This window comes from Psittacula echo (assembly GCF_963264785.1).
Source record: "Psittacula echo genome assembly, chromosome: 3".
Classification (NCBI taxonomy): domain Eukaryota; kingdom Metazoa; phylum Chordata; class Aves; order Psittaciformes; family Psittacidae; genus Psittacula; species Psittacula echo.
This window is the reverse complement of record NC_137736.1, coordinates 31,812,279-31,839,727: the sequence shown is the minus strand read 5'-3', so window position 1 is coordinate 31,839,727 and position 27,449 is coordinate 31,812,279. Positions and strand designations below refer to the sequence as shown.

Below are 27,449 nucleotides of genomic sequence, written 5' to 3'. Positions count from 1 at the left end.
AAGGTAATAGTAGCCCCTTCCATCAACGTTCATTGCGAAGTCTCAGAATATCTCATGGTGGGTGTCAGTCTCACCCACCCAGTTTCATGGACAATCTCCAGTTTCCTTTCATATCTGGTTCTAGCTCACCCAGTGACAGAGAGATATTCCAAATCCCACTCAATTCTCTGTTTGCTAGGATTCATTCTTATAACATGTTCTCCAGCATAAGGAAACTGCTAGTACCTATGTGACACTAAGAAATTTGCATATCAACAGTGAATGAGATGCATTCTACAGCAGCAGTTTCACAACACAGCTATTCTTACTACATGTTTTTCTTCTTTTTACCAAGAAAGCACATTGGTTTTGAAGTACTTTATACTCCATATCCAAAAATTTTTGTGTTTGTATCACTTGCCAGCGTTGGTTTGTACTACATGTGCTCTCCATCCCAAGAACAATAGAGTCTAATTGCATTACAGCCTACAAGGGAGTTCCTGTGGCAGAGCATACTATAGTCAGTTCATACAGTAAGTTCAGTTCTGGATGATGTCTACCTTCCCTCAAGCACTCTACAACAAGAATTGGTAAGAAATATTGCTGAAAAAGTTACCTGTTGCGGGTAAGGCGTTGTTCTGAGTTTTGCCTTCATTTTATTACTTTTGGGTTTCACTATTTTCCTTGTTTCCTGTGAGGTAGATACTGAGTTTCTGCATGAAAACTGTGATTTAGAAATGGTAACCTGGTCCAGTGACAATTGAAGTTCCTTATACTCAATATCTCTGCAAAAGAACAGTCCAATAAATTACATACTCAAACAGCACAATTCCAAAATAACTCCTTTGAAAATATATGTTAGCTTTCACAACATTTTCATTTTCATTCTGCAGAGATTTTCACTGAGTCTGCAGTGCGAGCCTGGGAATGCCAGCAGGCAGTGGATCTTATGGTCTGAGGCCATCCCCAAACAAGTCTATCAGAAGTGTTCCACTGGGAGCCACATTAACACCTTTGTACTAAATGTCTCCACTCTCTGAACCTAAGCTATGCCAACTTCTCAGCTATCGGTGGCACCCTGCAGTTTGGAATCGCAGCCATGTCAGCTAATGGAGAGACACAGATCAATTCATCTGTCTACTACATAATCAGGAATTGGTCTCTGCTCTGGCTCTCACAATTATCCCTGAGAAAAGGAAAGGGAGCCATGTTCCTCTCCTGTCAGCACAATGTGCTTGTAACTAGATCACATGAGATGCAATGTCATTTTTCTGGTAGTCTCTAGATCTTCATTTGTGCTCTGTTCTGTTCAGTTTTTTCTGCCCCCCAGACAGGGAAGACCTTTTGTACCAAAGAGGCTAAAAAAATCAAGAACAGACTGTGGATAGTATTTTGGAAATATTATTTGATACAGTTCTGATGTTTAAATGGTCTTCCCTGGTTTTGTCAATAGCAACAGTGGAGCATATTTTTGAAAGGGTAACTAGTAAAACTCCCTACTTCTCTCTTAATTTCTGTATAGAGCTCATTTCCATCAATTTTTAATGGGGGATAACCTGGAAGTAAATTCAACTCAAGAATATGCTGTTCCATCACTGGTACAGTGTCCTCCTTTTTAGTCAAATCACTTGCCCCAGCTCTTGGGACTCAGGCAGGTTGCAGGGCTGTGTCTTCCCCTCATGCTGCTGGCTCTCACATCTGTACAGAAATGAGGGCAGCATTTGCCAGTGTGTCTAGGGCTGAGTTTAAGGAAACACCCTGTGGGTTCTTAACTCATACACGTTAACTCCCCGAAGTCAGTTTACCAGAGACAACATTGCAATATGCAAACACATATGATCCTACCACATATATCATGCAAACACATCTTACTTTCAGTCCAGATAAGAAGTGGACCAGTCTAGTAAAAAGAAAAGAGTGTACAGCTCTCTGCTTTTTTACACTATTCAACACAAGGGGTGTCCACTATGCCTGTTTTTCTTCCCCCACCCAAAATAGTCTTTTCAGTCACAGCCTGTTTCACTATTACTCATTTCTCTCATTCAATATAGATTTCTGTCTCTCACAGGTTATATCGGGATAGGAATTTTGTAGCACCTTCATGACTTGAACTAGAATTCATAAACTGCAGGTCCAAAAAGCTGTACTTTCACAAGATCAGTGGGAGCTACTTGCCACTGTGAGAATGCAGTTTTACACTCAGTATCTGTGCAAGCCAAGGCAAGTCAGGGAATCCTCATTGATTCAACTGTCCCTGAAAGAAGTAATGCTTCCTAACACATCTCTGTCTCCCAGATTGACATCATAAGCTCTGCTGGGTAGCAGTAGCTGTCACTTTGTCTGGACAGCCCCAGCACAGTTCTGACACCAATTACAGAACTGGGGCCCAGATCTAATGCAAACAGCTACAAGTAGGATTACATTCAAGCATATGGTGTGTGAAATAATCATCAGGAATACTAGCTCTTTTTAGCTCAATGTAACTAAAAGAGGGAAGATACAAGAAGAAGAAAGTGGCTGTAATACACAAGCACAGAATAATACACAAATGCAGCAGACTTAAAGGATTTAATTAGTAATGAATCAATTACTGGTAACACACAAAAAGAATCAATTACTGATAACACACAAAATTAATCAATTACTGATAACACGTAATGGTACAAAGTATTTTGACTTACGTAAGGACATAATTGACACTCACTATGCAGTGAGGCCGTGATGAACGGCTGTTATGCACGATAGTAGCGTAGCTCTGTACCCAAACCCAGCCTCCATGCTTGGACAGTAGTCGATAGTACTTGGTTGTGACTTGGCCTTTCACCAACACTGTGAGTACAATACAAAAAAGCATTTCTTATTGCTTGGCCTTGTGACCACTTCCTGGAGAGATTTACCTGCAAGGAAGGGACTTCTGTCTCTCATTTCCCTCCCTTAAACCTCCTTGTTCTCCCACCAAACTTTAAATAGCACCCCTGCAAAGACATCTGTCCTGCCTCTTTCACAAGGTAACATTATTTTTCACAAATAGTATGTCACAAACTATAAAGGTTTGTCTTCCTTCTTTTCCAGGTCACCCTGCTCCCTTACGCTTGGACTGCAAAAATACTTATTGTTTCTAGTCTTCTAACTGAAAAAGAAAAGTTTAAGGCAGCAAAAGTATTTTGAAGGGGACACACCAAACTTGAATTTTTCCAGTGTATTTGGGAGTGCTTTTGTCATTCATAGGTTGATGGCTTATTGTGTATTTTGCAATGTATTTTATGATATGATGCTTTTTCCTCTGTAAGCTCTACGTTTTGAAGTTTGATTTAAAACAGTAAATTTAAAGTGGTATTTGGTTCTTCAGCACACAAATAAAGATAAAAACAGAGATATGTTTATCTCAGAATAATGATATGTTATATCATTAAATATGTTTTTTTATATTTAATATATAAAATTATATTTAATATATTAATATATTATATATTATAATAATACAATATAATATAATATAATATAATATATTAATATATATAATATAATATATTAATATATATAATAAATTATAATATATAATAATTATAATATATTAATATATTTAATATATTAATATATAAAATTATATTTAATTTTTAATATATTAAATATATCATTAAATATGTTTATCACAGAATAATGTTTAAAGATAAAAACACAAATAAAGATAAAGCGAGCCAGTTATCTGATAGATTTCACTAAAAATGTAATACTCTATACTCCAAATTGGGTTCACTGTGAACAAAGATGCTTTGGCATAATTCTATGCTATAATAAGGGTTGTGTAGCATGTCTAAATATTTAATCTAGCCACAGATATTTCTGGTTCAGTGCCAGGCATTTGTCTAATGATTCACTAACAGATAATGCCCAGCCTTCAAAGGTTGTTCTTCTCTTGTGTGCCCCTGGAGCATTCCTCCAGGAAATTCAAACTTCTTCTATGCAATGAGATATTTATTTTAAATTAGGAAGTAAGGGACTGATCTTGCTACATAAACTATATTCAAAACCAGTGATCAATAGCAGCAATTTCTTTATACATGATTTAGAAATAGAATTAATAAATTTGCAAAAGTAGGGCTTGCAAATGTAGGGCTTTTATTAGACAACTCAGCAGCAAAGCTCTCTGTAATCTTGTTCTCTAATGGCACATGCTTGGTGCAGAAGCAGATACAAACTAAGGAAAATGAACAACAGCTTTCGCTTTAAGCCAACTCTAGTAGAGTAAATGACCACTTGAAATGGAACAATATGGCCTTTGTAAATAGTACTCATAGGAGATTTTTCTGACAAGGAAGACATTGAATATTAAATTGAGGATTAAAAGGTGCGTAATCTTTGAGTATTTGTCTACTGTTTGGTAATTAACTACGTGGCTATCGGTCATCACTGGGGTTGACTTTTTTTTTGTGTTCAGTTGTTACTTTGGAGAGTAGGGAGTTGTAATTTCAAAAGTAATCAGAGACTGCAGTAATAGTAAAATATAGACCGCAGTAATGTGAATAATGTGAATAGACCAATGCTTACATTTTGGCCTAGATCATCTAACAGATACTTTTTTTTAATGTGGTTTAGGATTTTCAGAACTGTCTTCATGCTAGTTTAATGCTCAGGTTTCCCTTGAATTCAAAATGTCTTGCTACTCAGTCTTCCAAAATATAAATTAATGTTGTAACGGATCTCTAGCTATAACAAAATTCTTCCATGTGCTTTGGGATTAGTTTTGACTTTCTCACACTGATTTTTTTAAAATCCCTGTTTTAGCTCTCCAGTTAAGACAGTATTTTAAAAGATGTGAAAACCACAGAGAACTACAGTGTTCAGCTTTCCTTCTTAATTATATGGATAAACCAATATTTCTCCTGAGACAGGGGAGGACTCCATGTCTCCTGCATTTTTAGCTATCTGAGGAAAGCCTGACCTTGGCTAGGGGACAGTAGCTGTGCTTCTGATACAGTAAATGAAGTCAATTTCCCTTTGGCTCTGTGTTAAATTACCATGTTTGATGCTGATTGGGAAACCTCAGAAGTGGGAGTGAGGTAAATTCACTACCAAGACAATCTGTGCAGGCTCAGACTTCTTGGTGGCCTCCGCTGAAATCAAATGAGGAGGATTCAGTGGCTTTAGCCTTGGCTTTTAGATGTGCCATTTGTAACTGGGTGTTCCACTGCTGTGGTTCCCTCCTGGTTTAGCAGGCAAACTGAAAAAGGCACTGGGCTGGCTGGGCTGGTCTGCCTGATCTGTCATGGATGGCTATTTTAAAATGCTCCATCAGGCTCCCGGGCATGTGGCTGAGAGTTCCTAGTCTGCATTTAAGGATCCAACTAAGAGAAATGAACTTCTTGGTTCTAAGCTCACAGCAGTTACTAGTTTAGCTTCCCTGGCACACACAACCTAGCATGTCATCGGCCCAGACCTCAAGCAGCACGGTCAGTGGATGGTGCCTTAGAATCTTCTAAGGCAGAATCTTCTACAGTTCTTCTGCCCTCTTAAAAACCTGTGGAGCTCTGTCAGAAAGGCTGATTGCTGGGGAAGTAAAAGTAAACTTAATGCCACAGACAGAGTGTAAACTGTGCTCTGCTATAAGATAGGTTCTATAAATACATAGGTTGACTTTCAGGAAGCAGCAAAACTGTGTGGTGATGACATCAGTTGGGGCTGGGGCTGGAGCTGGGACTAGGGCTTGGGCTTGGGCTTTGGCTTGCCTTGCCAAGGCACAGAGATTGACTTGTGAAAGTTCCCATGGGGGAAAAGCAATGATGTTATAACATGTGGGATGCACAAAATCATCTGCGCAGAAAGATAATGGTACAAATGAAGTGGCTTCTCTGAGGCCAGAAAAATATTTTGTCTATACTGGAACAGAGGGATATTTTGTCTGTACTGGAACAGATTTTCTATCCTGTCTTTTAGAATGCAATATCCTTAGGCAGGGACTCATTATTTGTGCGGCCATATTTCCCCAGTTGCAGAGCAAACACTGTGTATATTGATGGTGCTATAGAAATAAACAACACTAGTTCAAACACCAGAAGCTTTTTCATACAGCTGGAAGCTAATCAGATGTTTAAAACAGGAAGCACTGTGTGCTACTAGCACCCCTTAGGCAAATATTCATATCTACAGTTTCTTCATGGTCTGATGTTCTATATGTTCTGATATCCCTTCTAACTAGTTCTCCTCGCTGTTCCTTTGTTTTGTCCTCTGCACTGCCCAACTTAAAGTTCAGTTATTTCAGGTCTTCAGTTTGGGATTTTTTTTCTCTTTGAAAAAGCAATTGCTTACCCTAGTTTAGGATTTCCTTTTTTATTTTTCCCTTTCTTTTTTTTTCTTCCCTTAATACCGTTATTAGGTGTAAGATGTTTCTCTCCAGATTTCTTCATCAGATGACACTTAATCATCAGATTGCTTTAGAGAATGGGATGTCAAACTTGCCAACCTTTTACTGTTCACATTCCTCAGACATTTACTGATGGATTGTGGGGGAGTTATAACAGTGATCCCCAGAGGAAATTTGTACATTTTACATCTGTTTTAATAATTCCTATTACTTGGTATTCTAACCATGATTGTACACTGTTCCCACTGTTGCCCAAGCATTAGCCATTATTTTTTGCTTCTTGGTATTTATTTGCTTTGAAATTTTCATAAACTTCTATGCATATGGCTCACATTTTTCTTCTGTTTGTTTTTAAACTTACAATCAGTTACCTTTGTAATTCAGACAGAGTACCTAGAGAATGGCTTTTAGTTATCCTGCTTGGCTGAGGATTTCTTTTTTCTTGGGGGGAAGGTGTAATTCAGTAAACATGTTTTGTCTCTTTATTTAAAACTCCAGTTGTACATGGATCAAACTGGCAGCCAAAATACAAGTCTTCTACCACACACAGAATTATTCATCATTCTGTTCTAAAATGGAAAACTCTTTCCCAGAGATGATTGCGGTATCTCTATGCTGGTTAACATAGGTATTCCAAATAGTCTTGTGGAGACAGTGAGTGGTGTTTTATACAGGTCAACAGTCACGGCCAGGTGGAGCCGTTAACACCACAAAGAGAATGCCCCCAACAGAGCATTACTATGTACCCTGGTCATTCTAGTTTTTAGTTTGCAATAGCCCAGAGCATTCAGTGGTGTTCTAGCAAATATGAACTTGCTATGAAGACCAGCTTCTGCTTTCCCAGGTGTAATACACACTGCCATCAGCAGAATTTGGCATTTGGAATTTCGGAACTGGCTGGCCAAATACAGCTACAATCTCTTTTATATTCCAGATCCTCATGAATAGCCCACACTAAGGTGAAGAACTGACTGCTTTCTCCTTCAGGGAGCCTAAAAGAAGGATTTGACTCTGGCTGCTTTCAGCCTACAGGAGCAATCTGGAAAAAAAAATTCACTGACACTGGGTTTTGGATGTCGTCTTTGCATCATATGGGCTGCGATAGACTGAGCCAAATCCAGAGTTCAGCTATTCCCTCAATTTGCTTCTCAAATTAATGTGCTACTGAATGAACTACTTCCCAGATCCAGATGTCTGAAGATATTATTAGTGTCTCTGTTGGAAGATGGGAAATTATTAAATGTGTAATTTTTTTTCCTGACACTCCATTCTCCAAACCTCACCCACATGCTATTAATGAATATTAATCTAAGGAAGTTTTGGTTTTGCAATTCACTTCAAACATGGGATGATTATTAATAACATCTTTCAGGGGCATGGGGAGCTGTTGCATAATTTTTACTTCAACAACAGAGGCCAGGAAAGCTCAGATTTTCCCCTCTCACTCACTCACTTGCTCTTGGTTTTTTCCCTTCAGAAGTTCACCACCCAGAACCAAGCCCAAATTTTCAAAAGAGCCCAGATCTTTTAAGTTGACAGATAAAAGTGGCCAGATATTTTTTCTTTTTATCCCCTCCCCAAGCACAGCACGTTGAGTGTCTCGCTTATTTGCAAAACTAATGGTTTCCTTAAGTGACAGCCAAGCACTTTAGAAAATCTATCTACAGTCAAGATTTGGAAAGCTCTCTCTACTTTCCAGCATAGCACTTGCTCTCTGCAAAACTTCTCACTCTACTTAACATATTTCAGTCTAGCATTCTTTTTACTTACACAAATGATGAGCATATCGCAAATGGAACACATCACAGCCATGAACATGGTGGTAGAGGGTTTTTTCTATCAGGTCTTGGGGCTCATATCCAGTTAATTCAGTCACCCTGGAAATGGAAGGTTCCATAATAAGCAAAATCTCTAGGAATATTCAATTTCATTAACCTAATGTTTGATTGTGCCAACAAATCAGGTGCCTAAAAATTGCAGGACAAAATGTTAGTTTTGGACAGAAAATCCTCGTCTTTATAAGAAAATAAACCCTCTCAACCCAGCCAAAACAAGGTGCAGCTAATTCTCTGGCCAGCCTTATGCACAGGCAGGAAAAAGTTCTTTTACTTATTTCCACTTTGGGCTTTTGCCACGGCCATGCATGATCCTTTGCACAAAGATCCGGTTGAGGAGCCATTCATGAAACAATAGAACTACTCTCGTGGACTGCTGACACATTTTCATTTGCTTTTGTAAATATAAAAATGTAGCATATATGTTAGCCCATGGAAGTTGTGATTGTGGTCTATAAATAAATTCAGGTTAACACCTAACAGAAGAAGGAAGCAGGAGCTTATTCCAGCTGAGAATGTGGAAAGACAAGCAGTTGTGAGGATCACAAGCTAAGAAAAGGAAGGCTGAAGGCAGACTTCACAAAAATGTCCTATGATGGGAATGGGATAATGGAACAAATTTGAAACAGCAGCACCTCTTTAGATGTTAAAGAACCAGACTACACCTAGTCAGACCTGAAGAGTCAAACTTCATGTTTCAAAATGGACTTTTGTTTATTTAGCATAGTTGCTCGAGAAAAAAAATCCTTAAAATATAAAGTACAACTCAGCCATAACGTGGCTTGGTTACCTAGTGTTGCTGGGGATGTTTTATGCTGTCCTGGGCTTTCTGCACCTAAAAAGGCAGAACAGAGCAGAACATGCAAAGGCATGTCTACAATAATAAGCAACACAGTCCATTAGCAGGCAATATGTAAAGTAAAATTGCTACTGCTGAGGATCTACTGCTGCAGCAGCAGGTGCATCTGCATAGTTTAATTTTGGGACTTTTACCTGGGACTAGCTCCAGTCTTGACCTATGGACTTGGAGTGCCTTCGGCATGCTCTTAGAGGCTGTACTCCAATTTAGATTGATTCAGAAGGAATACAGTTCACATGACCAAGGCCTCTTTATAACTAGTGCAATGACTGGGGATGGTCACAACATTCACAAGTCTGAAACACTAATAAGATACACTATCAGGGAATAACACAGTAGTGTCTACAGAAATGGATAGATGGGTCTCAAGCAGCATGTGTCATTGGGGGGCAGCAGACAATTTGATTACTTTTTTTTAATTAATTTTTAGTGACTATTATGCATCCTGTTTACTCATACCCTAACGCTCAGCAATCATGTGGGGACCCACGAAGACTGGGGACTTTACATTCTACTTGAGAGAGAGCATTGAGGGGGAGGATTCTTCTGAAGGAAATTGATAAACAACCAGGAAAACCAATAATATCTTCATGGTCTGATGTATTATAAATACAGTACATTTACATCCATACCTCCCCTAGCTATGCCTTCATCTGGGGAACTCTTGCATGCCTTTGCTTCAGTCAGGGACTGCCACTGTGGGGTGAGCACGTGGTCTCTTTCTACAGCAGGATATATGAATATATGCTTGTGTTTCTCCTCCACAGTGTGTGCTGTCCCTTGTAAGCGTGGCTTACAGTTCTAGAGGCCCGAATTCTCACTTAAGCCTGCCAGCATGGTGAAATACTGGTGAAAGGTCCTGATCAAGTTTCAGTGCTCCTTCTGACTTCAGTGCAATTAAAACAAAGGTAGCAGTTTTAGTCTACTCAATTGGTGCGTACAGAAACAGCTAACCCAAAACCAAACAAAACGCCACAAACCTAAGCCAAGTTAATTTTTCTGGCGGCACAGCCTCGCTTTTGAACCGGATTTTCCCATGGACCAAAAAAACCCCACCATCATTAACTGTTTTGCAGACACCCAAACTTTTGAAAACTTTGACTCTAGAAACAAACTCAGCTGCTCGACCTCCTTAACACAAACCTAGCCCCTCAATAAGCCATGCTAGGGAGCCTGGGCTCTAAAGATTGTTCTTTGCATGTGACAGGGCACACAAAAGGAAACACAGTTTGCCTCAATGATCAGTTCTGTCCTTTAAAGCCTTTATAAACCGTATAGCAGTGAATGCATAGGCTGCACCATGAAACTCAGAAGCAGCAGATCACTTTGGAGGGAAGTGTCTCCCTTTTCCAGTGACCTTCATAAATGAACTCTTGCATATTTTAGGTGTCTAGAAAAGCTTATTTAACTGCTCCTTCCAATGGTTTTCATACTGGCCTGTCTGCTGTGACTGTTACCTCTAAAGATCTAGCAACAGTTTTCCTTGTATGGATACCAGAAGCAAGCCTGAAAACAGTTTTGTCTTATTCCTAATATGTCCCTGGTCTGAGCAAATATAATTTGGTTTGCTCAGCTGGAAGAGCAACAGGCTTTGGTAGTGCTTAATACCCCTGATTGTCCTGTGTGCAGACGACGCTCATCTGCTCTTTGGTAAACTCAGCTATATGCAACCACCCTGGTTCTTTCTGTGCGCCTGTCAACACCTCTGGTTATACAGTTTCCTTTGAAGACACTATGTCTCCAGGCAGTTCCTCTTAGGCACATAATTTCATTTTTTGTGCATGCAAGGACATGTTGCTAACCCCCTTGTGCTTCTTTGTAGCTGTTACATAAAGTAAAGCATGCCAAAAAAAGGAAGGATTCCAGAAACAACTGGTTCTTTGTATTTTAGCAGCTGATGGCCCACTATCTCATTGACTCAGCATGGCCAAAGAGCATGCTCTTACATGGTTGACCTGCCATGCAAAATTTCCTCGCTGGATACAGACTCTTTTTCTCTATTTACACATGAACATCATTTCTGCCTCTTGCAAATCCCGCATGCCAGAGAAATGACAGAGTATGTGACATACTGCTCCACATGCAGGGATAGTTTGAAGAAAGATTATCTTGTCAATAGCCAAATCTGTTTTATTGTGTGGGAATTGGGGTTTTCCCCTCAAGTTATCTGGAACTGCACAGTACAAAGTATCATTGTACACTAAAAGATACCATGTTTCAAAAAGAGGGAAATGAATCATTTCACAACTCGTTCAGTTCTGGTTTTGTGCTCTTCTTAGCTGGTATGTGAGCTACATAAGACGAGAGTGAAGACAGGGTTCTCTTTCCTCAGCAACAGCCATTTTGACAAGTTTTGTGTAAGATGGCAGTGTTTTCATGTAGTAGCCAATTCATTTTTATTCTAACCCCATTAGTAGGGTTGGTTCCATCGTTGAGGCATTACACTGAAGTGTAGAAGACTGTTCTTACTACTCTGTCAAAGACTTTCTGGATGACCTCAGGAAGTACTTCAGTTGGTCTTGTTTTGGGCTTTTGCTTGTTTGTTTTGTTTTGTTTTGTTTTGGGATGATGGTACATCCTTATTCCTTTTGCTAGCTTAGTATGTTCTTTAAGGTAAAAATATGTTACTACTCATCTATCAATTACTCACAGCAGGAAGGCTTTAGTTGGCTTTCTGAAACTGTAAGTAACTATAAGTTAAATTGTACATGCTTTTATATGCTGGCACTCAAGACAAAGTATGGTCTATCCAGATACCTGGAGGGCTTTGAAGACCCATATGGGTTTTGTGTCATGGATCTATTTTGGATCGCTTTATTTTTTCATGGATATTTTGATATGTTTGGAAACCATTGTAGCTTATGAAAACACTTGATTTTGAAAACATTTTATGCTGGAAATGAAATAGCTGCTTACCTGGAATCTAGGAATATTAATTTTAAGTCCAAACTTGCTCTGAACATAAACATGTTACTGTGAAGTTTGATCTCAGTGATTGCACTGGGAGGTAAAGATTGACCTACAGCCACCAGTCCAACGATTTGGTAACAGGAATCATACAGAGACATATCTAGCATATATTGTCGTATCTTCAAATAGCCACTGCAGTGGATCACCTGGCATGAGAAGAAAACACACTCAATATCTGATGGCAATGGAAGAGGCTGCAAGCCAGCTGACCACCCAGTTTCAATGAAGTTACAAAGCAATACATCCTTATAACAGTTGCATACTGCATAGTCTATTAAGCCTTCAGAAGTGCAGTTATTTATAAATGGAGATTAAAACACAGTAAATGCAGGTCTTGTGTTTACTGCCAACATGATTAATCCAGTATTAAAATACATGCTCTTTGGTGACTATCTAGACATTTTCTAGTTAATACTTTAAACTCTCCTTAATATAGATTTCTCATAGATATAGTCAGAATTCCTGTTATTAATCAAAAAATATGGAAGTCGCTTTTTCAAATGGCTCTCTCTCTCACACACAGAGGTACATATAAGCATTTATATTTTAATGAGTTATTATTCTGATGAAAACCAGACACTTTAAAAATCCAGTGAAGATTAATGCATCACATTTATAAAAATTAACTGCTGTACATGTAAATGCACTAGAAATGAGTTCAAGTAAGTTCTCCAGTAAAGTTCAGATGACATTCTTTTGACATATGACCAAGCCCAGGGTCTTGAGAGCAGACTTTTGAATCCCCATATACAATTCCTAATCAGAGGAGCCATAACTTCAGTGTTAGACTGTAAAAATTCACTATGTCAGCTAAAGAGAGGGTAAAATTGTAACCTGGGGACTATCCAGAACATAAGATTTATTTAATGTAGTGCTGGTGTTTAGAAATCGTTTGTGCTCCTTCCAATTTTCTAGTCCAAACAGCAGGCATACTACACATCATTCAGCTTAATTCTGTATTAGCTTCACTTTTCACTATGTCCAATGGAAATGAATTAATTTCTACTTTCAGGGGTGTTTAGTACCCCTGAATAACCTACTGAATAGTCAGCTATAAATGGGCTCCTCCGGTATAACCTTCATTCCTCCTCTAATCACCAAAGTGATTAGTGTGTTTAGCAAAAGTACAGTAGCAAGAGAAACTTATTTAAGATCTCTCTTCAGATCCTACTCATTCCCATACTATTTGATTTATGAGGTTTTCTTGTGCTTCAGCTAATCAGGTGATATTTTCAAAATTAGTAAGTCCTGACTCTAAGTGCTGTCAGAGAATAAATTTAGGCCAACTTCTTTCTAGATTAATACATCCTCAAATATTTCACTGTGTAAACTTTTAATAGTGAGCAGAATAAAAAAGAAGGTGATCCCTATGTTATAAATGGGGAGAAAATAAATAAATAAAAATTTAAAAAGAAGAAGAAAAAAACCCACTTACAAATATACAGAGATACCACCATTACAGACTCTCTTGCCTGATTTCCAATTCAGCTTTGGGACAGAATCATTCTTATTGGGAAGCAGCTGAGCAAACATGAGTCCATGTAATGAAGAATTATCAGTCTAACCAGGTAGATAGCAGTGTAAATAGACAGATATATGCCTGGACTTCGAACACATTCTTTTAAAGAGCTCTGCTTCTCTTGTGTGCTTTCCTTTTTGTTTTTGAATGACTTGAACAAAATGAATCCTCACCAGACTGCATATGAAGTACCCTTCTCTCCTGATGCTTAAGGAATAGAATTATACTGTGCAGCTCAAAGAGCAGCAAATGCACACTGTGGAGCTGAAAATGAGAACTACGTGAATGGCAGGTGTTATTATAGAATCTCAGCATCTGCTGTGGCTTCTCATTTAATGTAATAAATAGAAAACTAACACAAATGGTAAGATTTATAAACACACTTGGTGGTTTAGTACAATTCAACCCCAAGTTGATAGCAATGATTGTTTGTGGTAACATTACAGTCTCATTAATGGTGAGGTAATTCTGGTCAGGCCAATGAAGTGACTAGTATGATGGGTTGGCTGCTCAGCCAGAGCACAGTAACACCAAGGCAGAGGGATGCAGGAAGACTTCTAAGTTCCTGCCTCATCCGCGTCCAGTTCCACAGGGGAGTGATACCCATCTGTGTGCTCTCCTTGCATGTCCATGGCTGTCCTCCAGCCAATTCCCCAGTCTTGAAGATCAGGAATCAGTATGTGGGAATGTGCCACAAAAGTAAACTCTAACACATTGTGAGAGTGTAGGCTTGCATTACTAAGGGAACCTGCAATCAGCAGTGGCAAACAAAAAACCTGTTCTGATTGTTTCCATCACAGATTTTGTTTTCAGCTACACATAGGGAAAAACCACTACATAAATCAACTTGTTACTTCTTGAATACTTGGGGGTGGGGGCTAAGAGAGGGGCTGCAAAGCTTATATACATTACCTTGTAGCCACTGCATGTCAATCCCGCATTCCTCTTGGCTAGGACACACTTCATTCTCAGGAAAAATGACCTCTCAATTTCATATTCTGAAAGCACAAACCACACTGATCATTTATTACTGAAGATTTCAAAACTGTCCGTAATATTGCCTTTCATTATTTAACAGATGTGTTTATGTCTCAGTCTTTGACAGCTGTAGAAGTCAGCCATTCTACTTTCCTGCTCAATCTCTGCCCTCAGAATTTATTTCACCTTCATGTTAGGATTCCCTGTGAAAGCTGTACAAGTCAGCATGACTAGGTCTCCAAATTTCTGGTTTTACCACCATAAGGCAAGCACCTTGTTTCTGAACATCTGGGTACCAGCCCAAATTAGTAAAGTTAAGGAAATGTATCCTTTGGAGTGCAGGTAAATGAAAGTACTCTCCAAAATAATAATAGAATGGCAAACAAGAAAATTAATTGGTTTTGTAGTAATTTGAGTATATGTTGATAGTCATGCGTAGACTGGAGAACTTCTGACCTCCATATGCAATATTATTACCTGTTTCATTGACTTCCAAAACCATCTTGGTGGATAGCTTTTAAACAAATGTCTTCATGGGTAACCTTCAGAAGTGTTTAAAGTTAACTATTGCTCAGGTACACACTTATTTTCTGCTAAGAATAAGTTACTATTATTTTTAGCATTAATTATTCTTAATAACAGTTCAGACATCATTAATTAGTTCAGTTTTTTACTGAAAGCTGTGGTTTTGCAGAACACAACTGCATCAGGAAAAGACAAGTCATTTGGTATGTTTGTGAACAGAAAAATCAGGGAAGTAGAGGAGTATTCAGATTTGTTGTAATGTGTATTACCTCCTACTTCCCCACAGAGTTTGATCCAAAGTCCACTGTAATCAGCTCAAGTCTTGCTTCAATTTGATTCAATTGTTGTGTTTCTGATTTTTGTGCATCCATCACCCAATTAACACCTCTTAGCCACACACCTGCATTGGCTTGAGCCTCAGACCACTACCTGGAAACCAATAAACTCTATGTAAAGTTCTGAGTTTAAAGGTCTGAAGATACAACCACAGAAAAAGGATTTAGTGAAAAGTGTGATGTGTAGTGCATCCCAACTAGAATCAGCCTTCTTGAGGATGTGAATTTTCCATTTATCTTCCCAATGCAAATTACATCCATATGGGGAAAAGCAGGCATTTAAATGAACTGGCATATCTACTGGAGTTTTAAATACAAATGTATACATTTTGGTGGGAGGAAGCCGTACAGTACAGATTGCTATTGCTGAAGCATGATCTCACAAGTAAAGAATGGATTTGAGAGTTGGGAACATGCAAATCATGGCTTCAATACAGAATTTCTGTGTGACTTAACACTAGTTCTTGCTCTCTTTTTGCCACAGTCCCATACACACAAAATAAAGATAACTTTCTCTCTTTGAGGGGGCAAGAGAGAAAAATAATGCACAGTAACAAGCATATAAAGACCATCCTTGCACATGGACTGAGTTGCTAGCAATTTAAATTACTTTCATTCTTCTATAAAAAAAGATGATTAGTAGAAAGGAAGCAATGCCTTAAACTTCTCATATGTCCTGCTACAAGACCTAAAAGGTTCTCTTTCAGTGACAAACTTCTTCCAGACACTATTCATTAGCCTTCTATTTGTTGCTTACTTCATTTTTAAATGTTACTGCAGACTGGTGCACTGCTACCAGAAACAGCCAGCTCTAACTTCATTCTTCCACCAGGAATAGGTTCTGAAACACAGCATGGTTTTTAGGCATCTATAAAACTAGAGTAGTACCTAGACTGTAGGATAATATTTTACTTTTATTATTGAAAATTGGTCACTATTGCATTATTTTAGAAGAGATCTTGTGTCTCTGATTTCATTATGGTAGATTGTAAGCAAGAGGTCCCCTGAACGCCAGTCGTTGTAACTAGTTACAGGCCCTCTAGGAAACCAGTAGAGTGTTTAAAACAATTCCAGGGCAAACATGTTTTGTGGTGTAGGAGGCCAGAGTAAATAGCACTAGAGTTGCCACCTACTTCTAAGTGGTGTGGGGAGGGAAGATTGATAGAATTGTGATTCGATAGACAGAAGAGTAATAATCAGTATCTTTGTTGTTATATGCAACCAAGTGCAAAAATCTGTACCTGCAATTTAATAACGATGTATTTATTAATTTTTGATCATTGAATTAATAGGGGTTTAGTAGTGTGTTGCTTAACCAACAAAGTCTAGTCTCTTAAATCAATTTATCATATACCTGCAATCTAAAGAGGGAAAATTTACCCATGATGTAACTTTGGACTCATCTGGGAGCTTCCATTTTTGAGGCTTTATCTAGCTGATATGAAAATGCCTTAAGTAAGCAAAAGGAGAGATGATCCATGTGGCCAAAAAGAATCTGGGCCCTGACTGACGTACTGCTATACCCGAACAGGCCAAAGTAACATATACATGATGATAAGTGTTGCTCCTCCTATGTGTATTAAGGGTGATTGATTGTGTTTGTGTGGGAGCCCCGTGGTGCTGCAAGAGTTGCTTCCCCACACTGGGGAGGAGGGCAACAAGAATTGTCTAAGGAAGAAAAAGAGAGACTGACCATTCCGAGATGGTCTGAGACCATAAGAACTGTTAAAGCAGTTATTTAGTAATGCAGTGTCTATAGCACAGGTGGATGCAGAGCCTTACAGCTGGGATTGTTACAATGGCTGGGTAAGGCTCACGGTTGTGTCAAGGTGCCCAATGAATAATGTGCAGGCACCACATGGCATCTGGCATCTTGTTTGCAAGATTAGAGTTGAAGAACACAAAAGTTACCAGGGAGAGATCCTTGTAGGTGTGTGTGTGAGTGTATAAAATCTACTAGCAAGCTTTGAGACTGACTCACTGGCAAGGAAGACTACTTATATTGTTCATGCTTACGTGAGTGCCACTAGCGTGCATGTGGTGCCTGTAAAAACACTGTTCTTCTGTGTTGATCTGTCATTGGTGGGCTCTGTGTACATGTATGTTTGTGTGCACCTGCTGGGAATAAAACCATCTCCAGACTTTATCAAGAGATTGCAAAATACGAAGAAACAGTAAGACCAAAACTGTCACATAAAAAGCCTAGATGTGCAAGACTGTGAACAGTGTGAATTAGCATTCATATTAACCGATACTTTTGCCAGTGTGACTCCCCAATTACCTGCAAAGTAGCAGAAGGGGGTAGCAAAGCAAAAATAGAACTAAAGTAAATTTGTAATTGTAAAGCTGATTAGGAAATAAATAGACCCCAGCATCCTGCTGGATGTTAATACATCCATCAATATAATGCAAAACTTAAAATATCACATCTAGGCTGTATCTGATGCAATTAAGATGGTCTACTCTGATGAAGAGAATGTAGAAAGAAAATGAGGTACATAAAGGTTTAGCAAGCCAAGAGAGAGATGCTGAATATTCAAATAGGAGAAATCAGATGAGTTGTGAGAAGAGTGATTACTAATGCATGCTGTCCTGCTGCAGAGGTTAATCACAAAATTGTGGGGAGATATTAGGCATGAAAGCTCAGTTATAAAGCAGGACAAAAAGCCTGTAGCTTAAATAGCCAGCACCTGCTCTAAAAGCAAAATGACTGGAGATGTCCAGGGATGTAGAAAACTCTCGAATTAAAGAAGATAGAAACCCAGTAAATGTAAAATATTCACTCCAGACTTAAGTAAAAGGTGAACGTAACCAACTATTGTTAAGAGTTAAGTGATTTTATCAATCAGAATTATGTTTTGAAAAAATTCAAAAATATAACAACATAGAGCACCTAGACATAGTAATGTAATTATTGATATCAGTAGCGTTTTTTCAAGCAAACATGCAAGTACAGCACATGTAAATAACAGAAAGAATCTTAGGCTATCAAGAAACTAAATGAGGTTTGAAACAGAGAGTAAACCAATTCAGTTCTACCAGTTCTTAAGTAATTAAAGACTGTGTGTTGAACACTGACAGGCTTGGGGCATCAACCACCTCTCTGTTCCAGTGTTTGACCACCCTTTCAGTAAAGAAATACTTCCTAACATGCAGTTTAAACCTCCCCTGATGCAGCTTTGAACAATTCCCACACATGCTATCACCAGATACCAGGGAGAAGAGCTCAGCACATCCCTCTTCATGTCTTTTCCTCAGAAAGCTGTACAGAGCGATGGGGTCACCCCTCAGCCTCCTTTTCTCCAAACTAGACAAACCCAAAGTCCTTAGCTGCCTCTCACAGGACATTCCTTCCAGCCCTTCCATCAGCTTTGTTCCCCTCCTCTGGATGCATTCAAGCACCTTCACATCTGTCATGGGCTGAACCCAAGACAACATCCTTCTTAAATTGCAGGGCCCAACACTGCACACAGCACCAAGGTGAGGCCACACCAATGCTGAATGCAGGGGGATAATTGCCTATTTTAGCTGGCTGGTTATACTGTGTTTGATGCGCCCCAGAATGCGGTTAATCCTCTTGACTGCCAAAGCCATACCCAGCTCAGCATCAGCCAGCACGCCCAGATCCCTTTCTGCAGGGCTGCTTTCCAGCCACTCCTCTCCCAGCCACTTGAGGTTTAAAAAAAATGAGCAGTCACCACATGGAGATAGCCAATTTTACGGCAAATCATGCTAAATTTCACCGTTGTTGTATCTTATTCAGCACTATTTCTCTGAAATATCTACTCTTCCAGCAACTCCACTACATATGACAAAATCTGCCCATTTAATTGCACCTTCTCTAGCATTTGCTACAGCCATCTGTAATTCTGACAAACAGCTGTGTACTGCTATGAAAGGTTTTACTGAAGTTCTCCTTTACATGTGTAAGTATTGCAGAATGCATCTGCTTTTCCCATCTTCCCCATTACTTTCTATGCCAGCAACCATTTTCCCTCTTTACCTAAACGTGACTTGTTTCCCCCTCCCAAACAATTTCAAGATAATCAGGAAAGTGATCTTTCTTTTCAGAAGTGAGTTGTATAAATTTCAAAGTTTGTACATTCTTCCATTCAAGTTTTTTTTCAGAAGATGAGTCAAGAAAATGTCTGAATAGCTGCTATAGTTAAAAAGAAACCTCCGGCCCCACTTCTAAATTACTAAGTATCTTGAAAGGCTCTGATGATAGCTTCTTGAAAAGCAGACCAACCATCTTAGTAAAGCTCTTAACATTTACCAGAACTTATTGACGTTGTGTTTATCTACTACAGGAATTAGAGATGAAAAGCAGAGCTTTAGGGTTCTTTCTGAATGTTTACCCTCCCATTTTTGGCATAGTGCTTTTCTTTATCCAGTTTAGATTGGATATAAGGAAGAAATTCTTTACTGTGAGTGTGGTGAGGCACTGGAATGGGTTGCCCAGGGAGGTTGTGAATGCTCCATCCTTGGCGGTGTTCAAGGCCAGGTTGGATGAGGCCTTGGGTGACATGGTTTAGTGTGGGGTGTCCCTGCCCATGGCAGGTGGGTTGGAACTAGATGATCTTAAGGTCCTTTCCAACCCTAACTATTCTATGATTCTATGTGGAACATGATCAAAGGTCTATTTTTCAATTCCAAACAGTTCCAATATTTGTTATAACTTGGATTTACTGATGATAGGAGATTTCTGAGTATTTTTTTTTTCCCTCCCTGTATCAATGTTTAAAACTTGAAAGTGATTTTCCTCTTTCCACTGCTCCACAAACTTTCATTGAAATCTTTTCAAAAACGAACGGTGAGACTCTCAGTTTTTATCCTGGAATTCCAGTTTTCCATTTTTCCCCAACTGGGTGATTGGTAATAGCTGGAAATGAAAGCTGATGTAAGTAAAATACTAGTTTTGATCAACTTGATTGTATTCTTTGAGCAGATTTCTCTATCTTTTCTGCTGCTCTTCTTTGGAAAGGTGTAACTGAGGTTACTGAGATTCTGACTTTTTCAGTATATCTACTAGCAGATATCTTAATAAAATTGACATGTCACTTGTAATGAGTTTTATAGGAGGAAGCACTGCAAATCAGAGTCCATATCCATGTTCAAGATGCCCATTTCAAATAAATCACTGTTTATTTTTTAACCAAATTCTCTGTTTCCCTTATCAGATGCAGAGTTTTTCTGTTCTACCAATATATTAGTGTATCTTCTGATCATTATACAGAGGATCCCTCCTTGAAGCACTGCTACAACACAATTGAGAAGATTCAGTAAAAGCTATAAATGAGGTAGAGAGTAAATGGCTTAATTCAAATCCTAGCCCAAATTCATCCATGTTAATATCCTCACAAAGCTGAAACACAGCAACCTGTGAATGAGAACATAGGAAAACATTGCTGTCTATGGATATATGTAAGTTGGATGTCTTTCTCACATCACTGAGTACCATTTCTACAAAGTATACCTTCTCCACTAATCCCTTGTCTTTTCTTAGCTTAGTATATCATGCAATACAGTTTGACTGCAAGCACTAGTCAAGAACGAAATAGCCTGTTTATATTTTTCAGATTTGTATTTTCTTACTCTCATACCAGAATAAATATCTTGATAAATAAAATTTTTCTTGCTATTTTGGATAAAGAATTTGTGCATTTCTTCACTCATACTGCACATGACTGCCAAACAGGATTCTCCAAGCATTTCTGTGAAATTATGGTAAGCTTTATGGAAGCCAGAGTTGTCCATCCCTGGGGGTACAACTATGAAATCCATCTTTACTTTCCAGTACATCTTTCATCTCTTTTGAAAGAAAACAGTCACAAAATTCTGTGGTTTGTATACTGCTTTCACAGTGGACTGAGAAAAAAGATCATTGTAGGGTTTTTTACAGCTTCAATTCTCATGCCTTTATTTTCCCTAAGGTAAAAACTACTATTTTACATTTCTTTCCCAAAGCTCCCAACTTTTGACAGTAGCAAAATATGATATTGTTTTGTTGCAGAGCCACTTTGCAAGTTAATATATATCAGCATGCAAATGGTACACTGCAGCACCATGCGCTGCTTTAAGAACGTATGTCTCATTTGTCACTACGAAAGATACAAAGCCACATTAAAACTGGTATCTCTTGGCACAGTTAATGATCCGTGTGCACGCTACATGGCAGCTTGGGTGCAATGTCAAATTTCAGCTATAGTGTGGGAGAGGAAACCTATTCTTAAAAGGCACATTTAGACCAAAGCACTGTGCATGTGATCACCTGCTTCTACCTTCCCTCCAGTCCAGCATGTGTGGAGACACGCGCCTGCTAAAGCTAGTGCATTCCTCTGGAGACAAGGCACATGTGTGATAAACTGCACTCTATGTCCCTGCTGGACTGTTTTACAGGGTGGAAACACAGACACCACAAGTTCGTGTCTGGATAACACTTTATAGCCCATCCCCCAAACACTCCGCATGTTTTTGCCTTTTCAGTTGCTTACTTTCATCTCACCCCCTCTATACTATGAAGTCCCACATGTTCTACTCTTATTCTTGTTTAATCTGCAAAGCATCTGGGTCCCACACAGCATGTCACTGACTAGAAAAACATGCGAGTATCTTGGCTAGTCTCCTGTAAGTGTAACAAGGCTTTTGTGAGACACAGGAAAGATACTGCCACAGCTTCTACCCCTTAATTCTGAATGAGGGTGACACCAACTTCTAGAACAAATAAGAAGTAAAAGCACTGTGCAGCGCATACAAAAGAAATGCTTGCATGATAGCATACACAATTTTAAGGTTGTCCTTAAAGCTGGGAATCCAGGATTGACCAACAGGGCCAGCATGAGAAGGGGGTTGCAAATGCCTTTGGCAGACTTTCCTTATGACAAGTTCAGAAGCAGGCCTGGAGATGAGTTAGTAGAAAATGAGGAGTTAGACACATAAGCCTGGTGCATACTGACTATCTTTATTATCGCTATGCCGGAAAGAACAGGGCAAAAGTGAGGTTGTAACTGGAACAATTCTTCAAGGTAAATCCTGCATACAAAGACATATGAAAACAACATTCCCCTATCCCTCTTTAGTATGTGTGGTCAAAACTGATTCCAAGTAAGAGAGAAGAGACAAAATGGTTAGACATACTTTCCCTTCTCCCTGTTACACTGCAGCATCGTTACCTGCAACACGCAGGTTACATGCATAAGTATTAGAGAATATTCATTTTTTTGACAGATGAGTGGCACCAGCTGAATGATAAAATGAAATGCCTTACATGGCAAAATTGCAAATTATATGTAGAAATAGAGCAAGTTCCTATGCACACACTAAATTGAAAACTGAGCTGGTTTGCCCTGGTAACGCTCCTGCTGTGGTAGGAAAGCAATCAGTTCTGTTGTTAGCCTGTGTCCTAGAGTTCCAAGCTTGCATGAACTGCCCAGCTTCCCTCCCCATTTCCACAGTTTGTTCTGTGTTGCGACTGTACTCAGAATCCTGTCAGAGCTGCACAGGGTAAATTGTCTCCTTTGTCATTCCTGTCATTCAAACTCAGCCGTTTGCTAGCATTTGCCCGAATTTTCCTTTGCTCCTGTAAGTGTTGCTTCCAAACTTTTCTTAGTGAGGAATCTTAACAAGACAGTAGGCAGAAAGGAAAAGAACAGCTTTTGCAGTCTGAGACACTCTGCTCTCTTTGGTATATTTTACTGTTAATTACCAATGGAGAAAAATAAAATACTGGGGTGCCAGCAGTCTGCCTTCTTTTCCACTTTCGTACATTCGAAATGATAACGAGTAGTGGTAAGAAGATCATCATGTTAAACCATTTCTTTCAATAACAGTTCTCCTATAAAATATTTTTTAACTAATTCAAACAAAAATTCCTATCAACATTTGTCATTTGTGTATGTACTACTAGAAAAAATACTTCAAAACTTAGGATAAAAAATTAACTTTCCAGATGTACAAATTTCTATTCCCTTTTTGTAATATTGAACAGAACGTATGTATGGAAGAGGTTCTTCCAGGAGAGGAAAAGTACACACTGGCGTTTACTTCTTTGATGACTGAAATAGAGCCCTTAAGGCATCAACTGGAGTGGAAAACCTGGCACAATGTATGCCACATTTCTTGTGTAACTTATATTAGGGTTATAACTAGTCATATAAGAATTATCAAGTCATTTGTAGACAGTTGGAATGTCTACAAAAAATACTGTATTTCTCTTTCCCTTTGTCTGCTCTGGGGAATGTTAATACATATTGCATTTAGTATACCGTGCCTTGGTGTGCAAGTCAGCAAAAATTGGAAAGCTATAGACATTTTAAAGGAGTGAAATATCAGAAAAAGCATATGAAACTAATAAAAAAGACACACAATGTCTGACTCCAAATACACACATGGAAGAGCAGCACACTATGCTGAACCCTTTTCAGCATTGCTTCATTGCTTGTCTCAGTTAACCTGAGGTACAGATACCTCTAATTTCACTTGCTTGCTTGCATTCAGCTGCAGTGATGACAGATGGACTGACATGTCATACTCAGCTTGCTCTACCCTGATATTTCATGCTAAAATTTCCTTATCTATTCTTACAGATTGGGTTCAGGAGGTGCAGCATTTCCCAAAAACCTCCAGAAGGTTTAGTAAATGTTGCTGCTACAAGCCCACCACTCTGTGCTGCTGTTAAAGAAAAAATTCTGCAAAACTGATTTGTACAGACATACTTTTGACAGCAACATCATTTGAGTTCTTAAGGTAGCGACTTCTTGTAGTATGTGCATCCCAGCTTGTGTCATCATGTTGTTTTCTCTAAAGAACGCGCTAGGGGGAGGTGGGTGCAGTCAGTAATCCCAGTGCAATCCTGAAGACTCAGTCCCTGAAAGCCAGCCACTAGTTCAGACACATTCAAAATGCTTATCAGCTCTGGACAAAGCACTTTGTAACAGTTGCTTCACAAATCTCTCTCAACGTTTTATCCCCCACCATGCTAGTACCAGAATGCTTTGCTGCTGAGCTGTAGCAGCTTGGACTTACTAGCCTGACAGACATTTAGTCTTATGCTACAGATGAGGTGAGGTGAGGTGAAGTGAGGTGAAGTGGAGGGCAAACTCCTCACATGCCTCCATGAAGTTCTGGAGCTATTGGCTAGCAGAATATAGGCAGAATCTTGCATGGCACCACAACCTACTAGGTCTCCTGCACTAAGCAGAGGAGATATGCAGCATGCACTGGGTCTCTACAGTCAGTCATATATGTAACCTTAAAGTCTTCCAAGATTCAGAAACTACTGTTATCTAACACCCCCACATTTTGGAGTTCAACCACCCTGCTGGATGACTATCTTCTGCTCCAGCAGGAGAATCGCATCCAGTGGACCCAGTTTGTTATTTCTTGAAGGAACAAAAAAAGAAGGTCTTTCAGAGTTGTAAGTGCACAAGGAGAAACAGCATACATCAACACAACTTCTCTATATCCTAAGAAATCGGTTTCTCAGCCCTACACCATGGAACAATTCCCAAATTTCTGTTAGTTAAGTGTTGCATATCTTAGGATAGGGCCCCAAGAATCCTTTTATCAGCCTATGCAACATATACTGATGGTATAGGGAGCAGAAAACTGAGGTGTAAGGCTTCACAGGTACAAAACTAATCCAGAACACACTAAAATGCTGCAGACCAATAATATATTAAGCAATGTTTGGAATGGTATGAAGGGATGAATGACCAGTGAAGTCATCTGAGATCTGCGCACAGCCAGTACACATCATTTGGAAAAGATCAATTTCTTTTTTTCCCTACTAATCTATCCCAGTTGAATATAATGGATTAATTTTGTTACAACTGGTGCAAAGTTGGCCTAAAGTCTCATGTGAGGTGATTCGCTAAGGCATACCCTACCTTTAATATCTGTGTGAGAGAGATTATTCTTTTCCCAACTCCAGATCCCCTCAGAAAGAAAGTCCAGCTGTTGGTTTCTTTCATTGAAAGGGATCAGTACATATTGCTTTACATTTTCAATGCTGGTCATGCAAGTAAAAAGGCAGTTTAAAGACTTTGTAAGTTACAGCTGAAATTCTCCAAAGCCTCCACAGATCATGGGGCTTATGGCTTTCATTGAGTCATAGCTTGCACAATTTAAAGGCCAGAAAGAAGCATTAGATCATATGTGTAAACCTGTACAATGAAGTTCATTAAACTTCAGTCTGTTACCCCTGTGCTGAGCTCAGTAACTTCTGTTTGCCTTAAGCATATCTTCTATAAAGACGTAGAGCCTTGATCTGAAGACATCAAAAGAGGAAGAAACCATTGCTTCCTTCAGTATTTTGTTCCTGTGGTTAATCAAACTCCTAGTTATAAATGCGTATATTATTCTAATTTGAGCTTTTGTGGCTTCAGTTCACAGACATTGGCCCTTGATATGTTTTTTCTTCTGAAACAGTCCTTTAGTTCCCAGTATTTTCTTCCCTCGGAAGTATGCATAAACAGTAATCAAGTCACCTCCCAATCTTCTTTTTGATAAGCCAAACAGATGGTGTTCTTTCATCTCTCCTTACAAGCCTTTCCAGTCCTTCAGTCATTTTTGTGGCTCTCTTCTGTACTTTCTCTAACTTGTCTTTTCTTTTTTTAAAGTGGACAACAGAATCATACAGAAAAACCCAGTATCCATTTCACTAATACTATTATTCATTCCATTCAAAATTACAATTACTCATCTTTGTTATTCCTCCTCACTATTTCCCTGGTTTTATGCCCAAGGATTTCCTATTCCGCCTTTTGCCACAGCTTCACAACATGAACTCACACCAAGCTGTTTGCACTTTATGACTTTTAAATGCTTCTCAGCATTATCTAAAGAGTGATGACTCAACAGCCAATTCACCAACATTCATTTTCCCGAATTCTATTGCATTTAATATTGCTATGAAGTCTGACAGCATATGATTACTCAGGAATGTTTACTGTCCTTAGGAAAAAAAAAAGAAAGAAAGTATCTACTCTCTGTGCTTGAAGATGTGCCTTGCTTTACCTGAAACATTAGGATGTCCAAGGCAAATGTGAAAAAAGAATTAATAAAAGCTATAGTTTAAGAAGACTTTTGCCTTTTAAACTAATGCATCATTTCTGAGGCTCAGTTATCTGAATGAAAACAGAGAAACCCATGCTACGTCTGATTTTATGCAGTGAGCAATAATTTGCATTTCCCTGAGAAATAAAACTCAGACAAGTAAGATTTCTAGAGCTCAGCAGCTGCAAGACTTCTACCTTTCTCATGGCTTTCAGGTTTGGTCTTTCAGGAAAGCTTCTATGGAACTGATGAAGCACTGGACTACAAGGGAAGGTTTGAAGAGAATAATGAAGGACAATGAGGAAGATTAAAAGCAAATGAAAAAATCAATAAAGGTACAACATCAAACTTTACTAAGACTGTAAACCTGGAGGGTAAATAACCTGTACTCTGGGTTACTCAGTACCAGTAACAGAATATCACAAAGTATAGATATGTATGTTCATGTTTGTGATTCTATTTCTATCATAACAGATCTTATCTAGCAACAACTGCTGAAATAGCAACTGACCTAAAAATGTGCATACATATCTGAGAATTAGCTGAGAACCCAACTTGAGCAAGTAAAGTTGCATGAGCCAAGCTGTAAATTTGTGTTATAAATGTCTGTGTCCTCAGGGCAGTATTCATTTAACTCCTGAGTAATAGCACAGATTGCAGAGATCTATAACACAACAAAGTTATAAAAGGAAAGTTTTTATTAGACCCACTGACTTGATGATTTATATGTGGTTTAAAATATTAAAAGAGATAAAAATGACAAAAAAAGCTCTTTAAGAAGTCTGTTTTCCTTTTTATTTAAAAAAAAAAAAAAAGCCACTTTCATTCAACTTCCCTCGGTCCTAAGTTATTTGTAGAACTCCGTGTTTTATTTAAATATTCAAAATACCTATGAAGATACAGACAGAAGTTGCTTCATTCCTGTTAAATAGATTTCAGGGCTTAACTGAAGAAAAATGGGAAACCTGCTTTGATTTCCACAGGCCAGGTAGTTTCAGTTTATACCTCCAGATATATATATAAAATGGATATG

At 38.8% G+C, this 27,449-nt stretch overlaps 1 protein-coding gene across 1 annotated transcript in view; it reads right to left on the bottom strand.

Annotated features, from left to right (window-relative positions):
* SIM2 (SIM bHLH transcription factor 2) overlaps positions 1–27,449 on the bottom strand; it is a gene marked incomplete at its 3' end in the record, with an annotated part of 59,503 nt that overhangs the window by 8,584 nt on the left and 23,470 nt on the right. The window contains exons 5-9 of the mRNA XM_080614038.1: positions 14,436–14,521; positions 11,951–12,150; positions 8,111–8,217; positions 2,661–2,808; positions 596–764 (exon numbers count right to left, since the gene is read on the bottom strand). Of these exons, the coding sequence (XP_080470164.1) occupies positions 596–764; positions 2,661–2,808; positions 8,111–8,217; positions 11,951–12,150; positions 14,436–14,521 (710 nt within the window). The remainder of the gene's footprint in view (positions 1–595; positions 765–2,660; positions 2,809–8,110; positions 8,218–11,950; positions 12,151–14,435; positions 14,522–27,449) is intronic.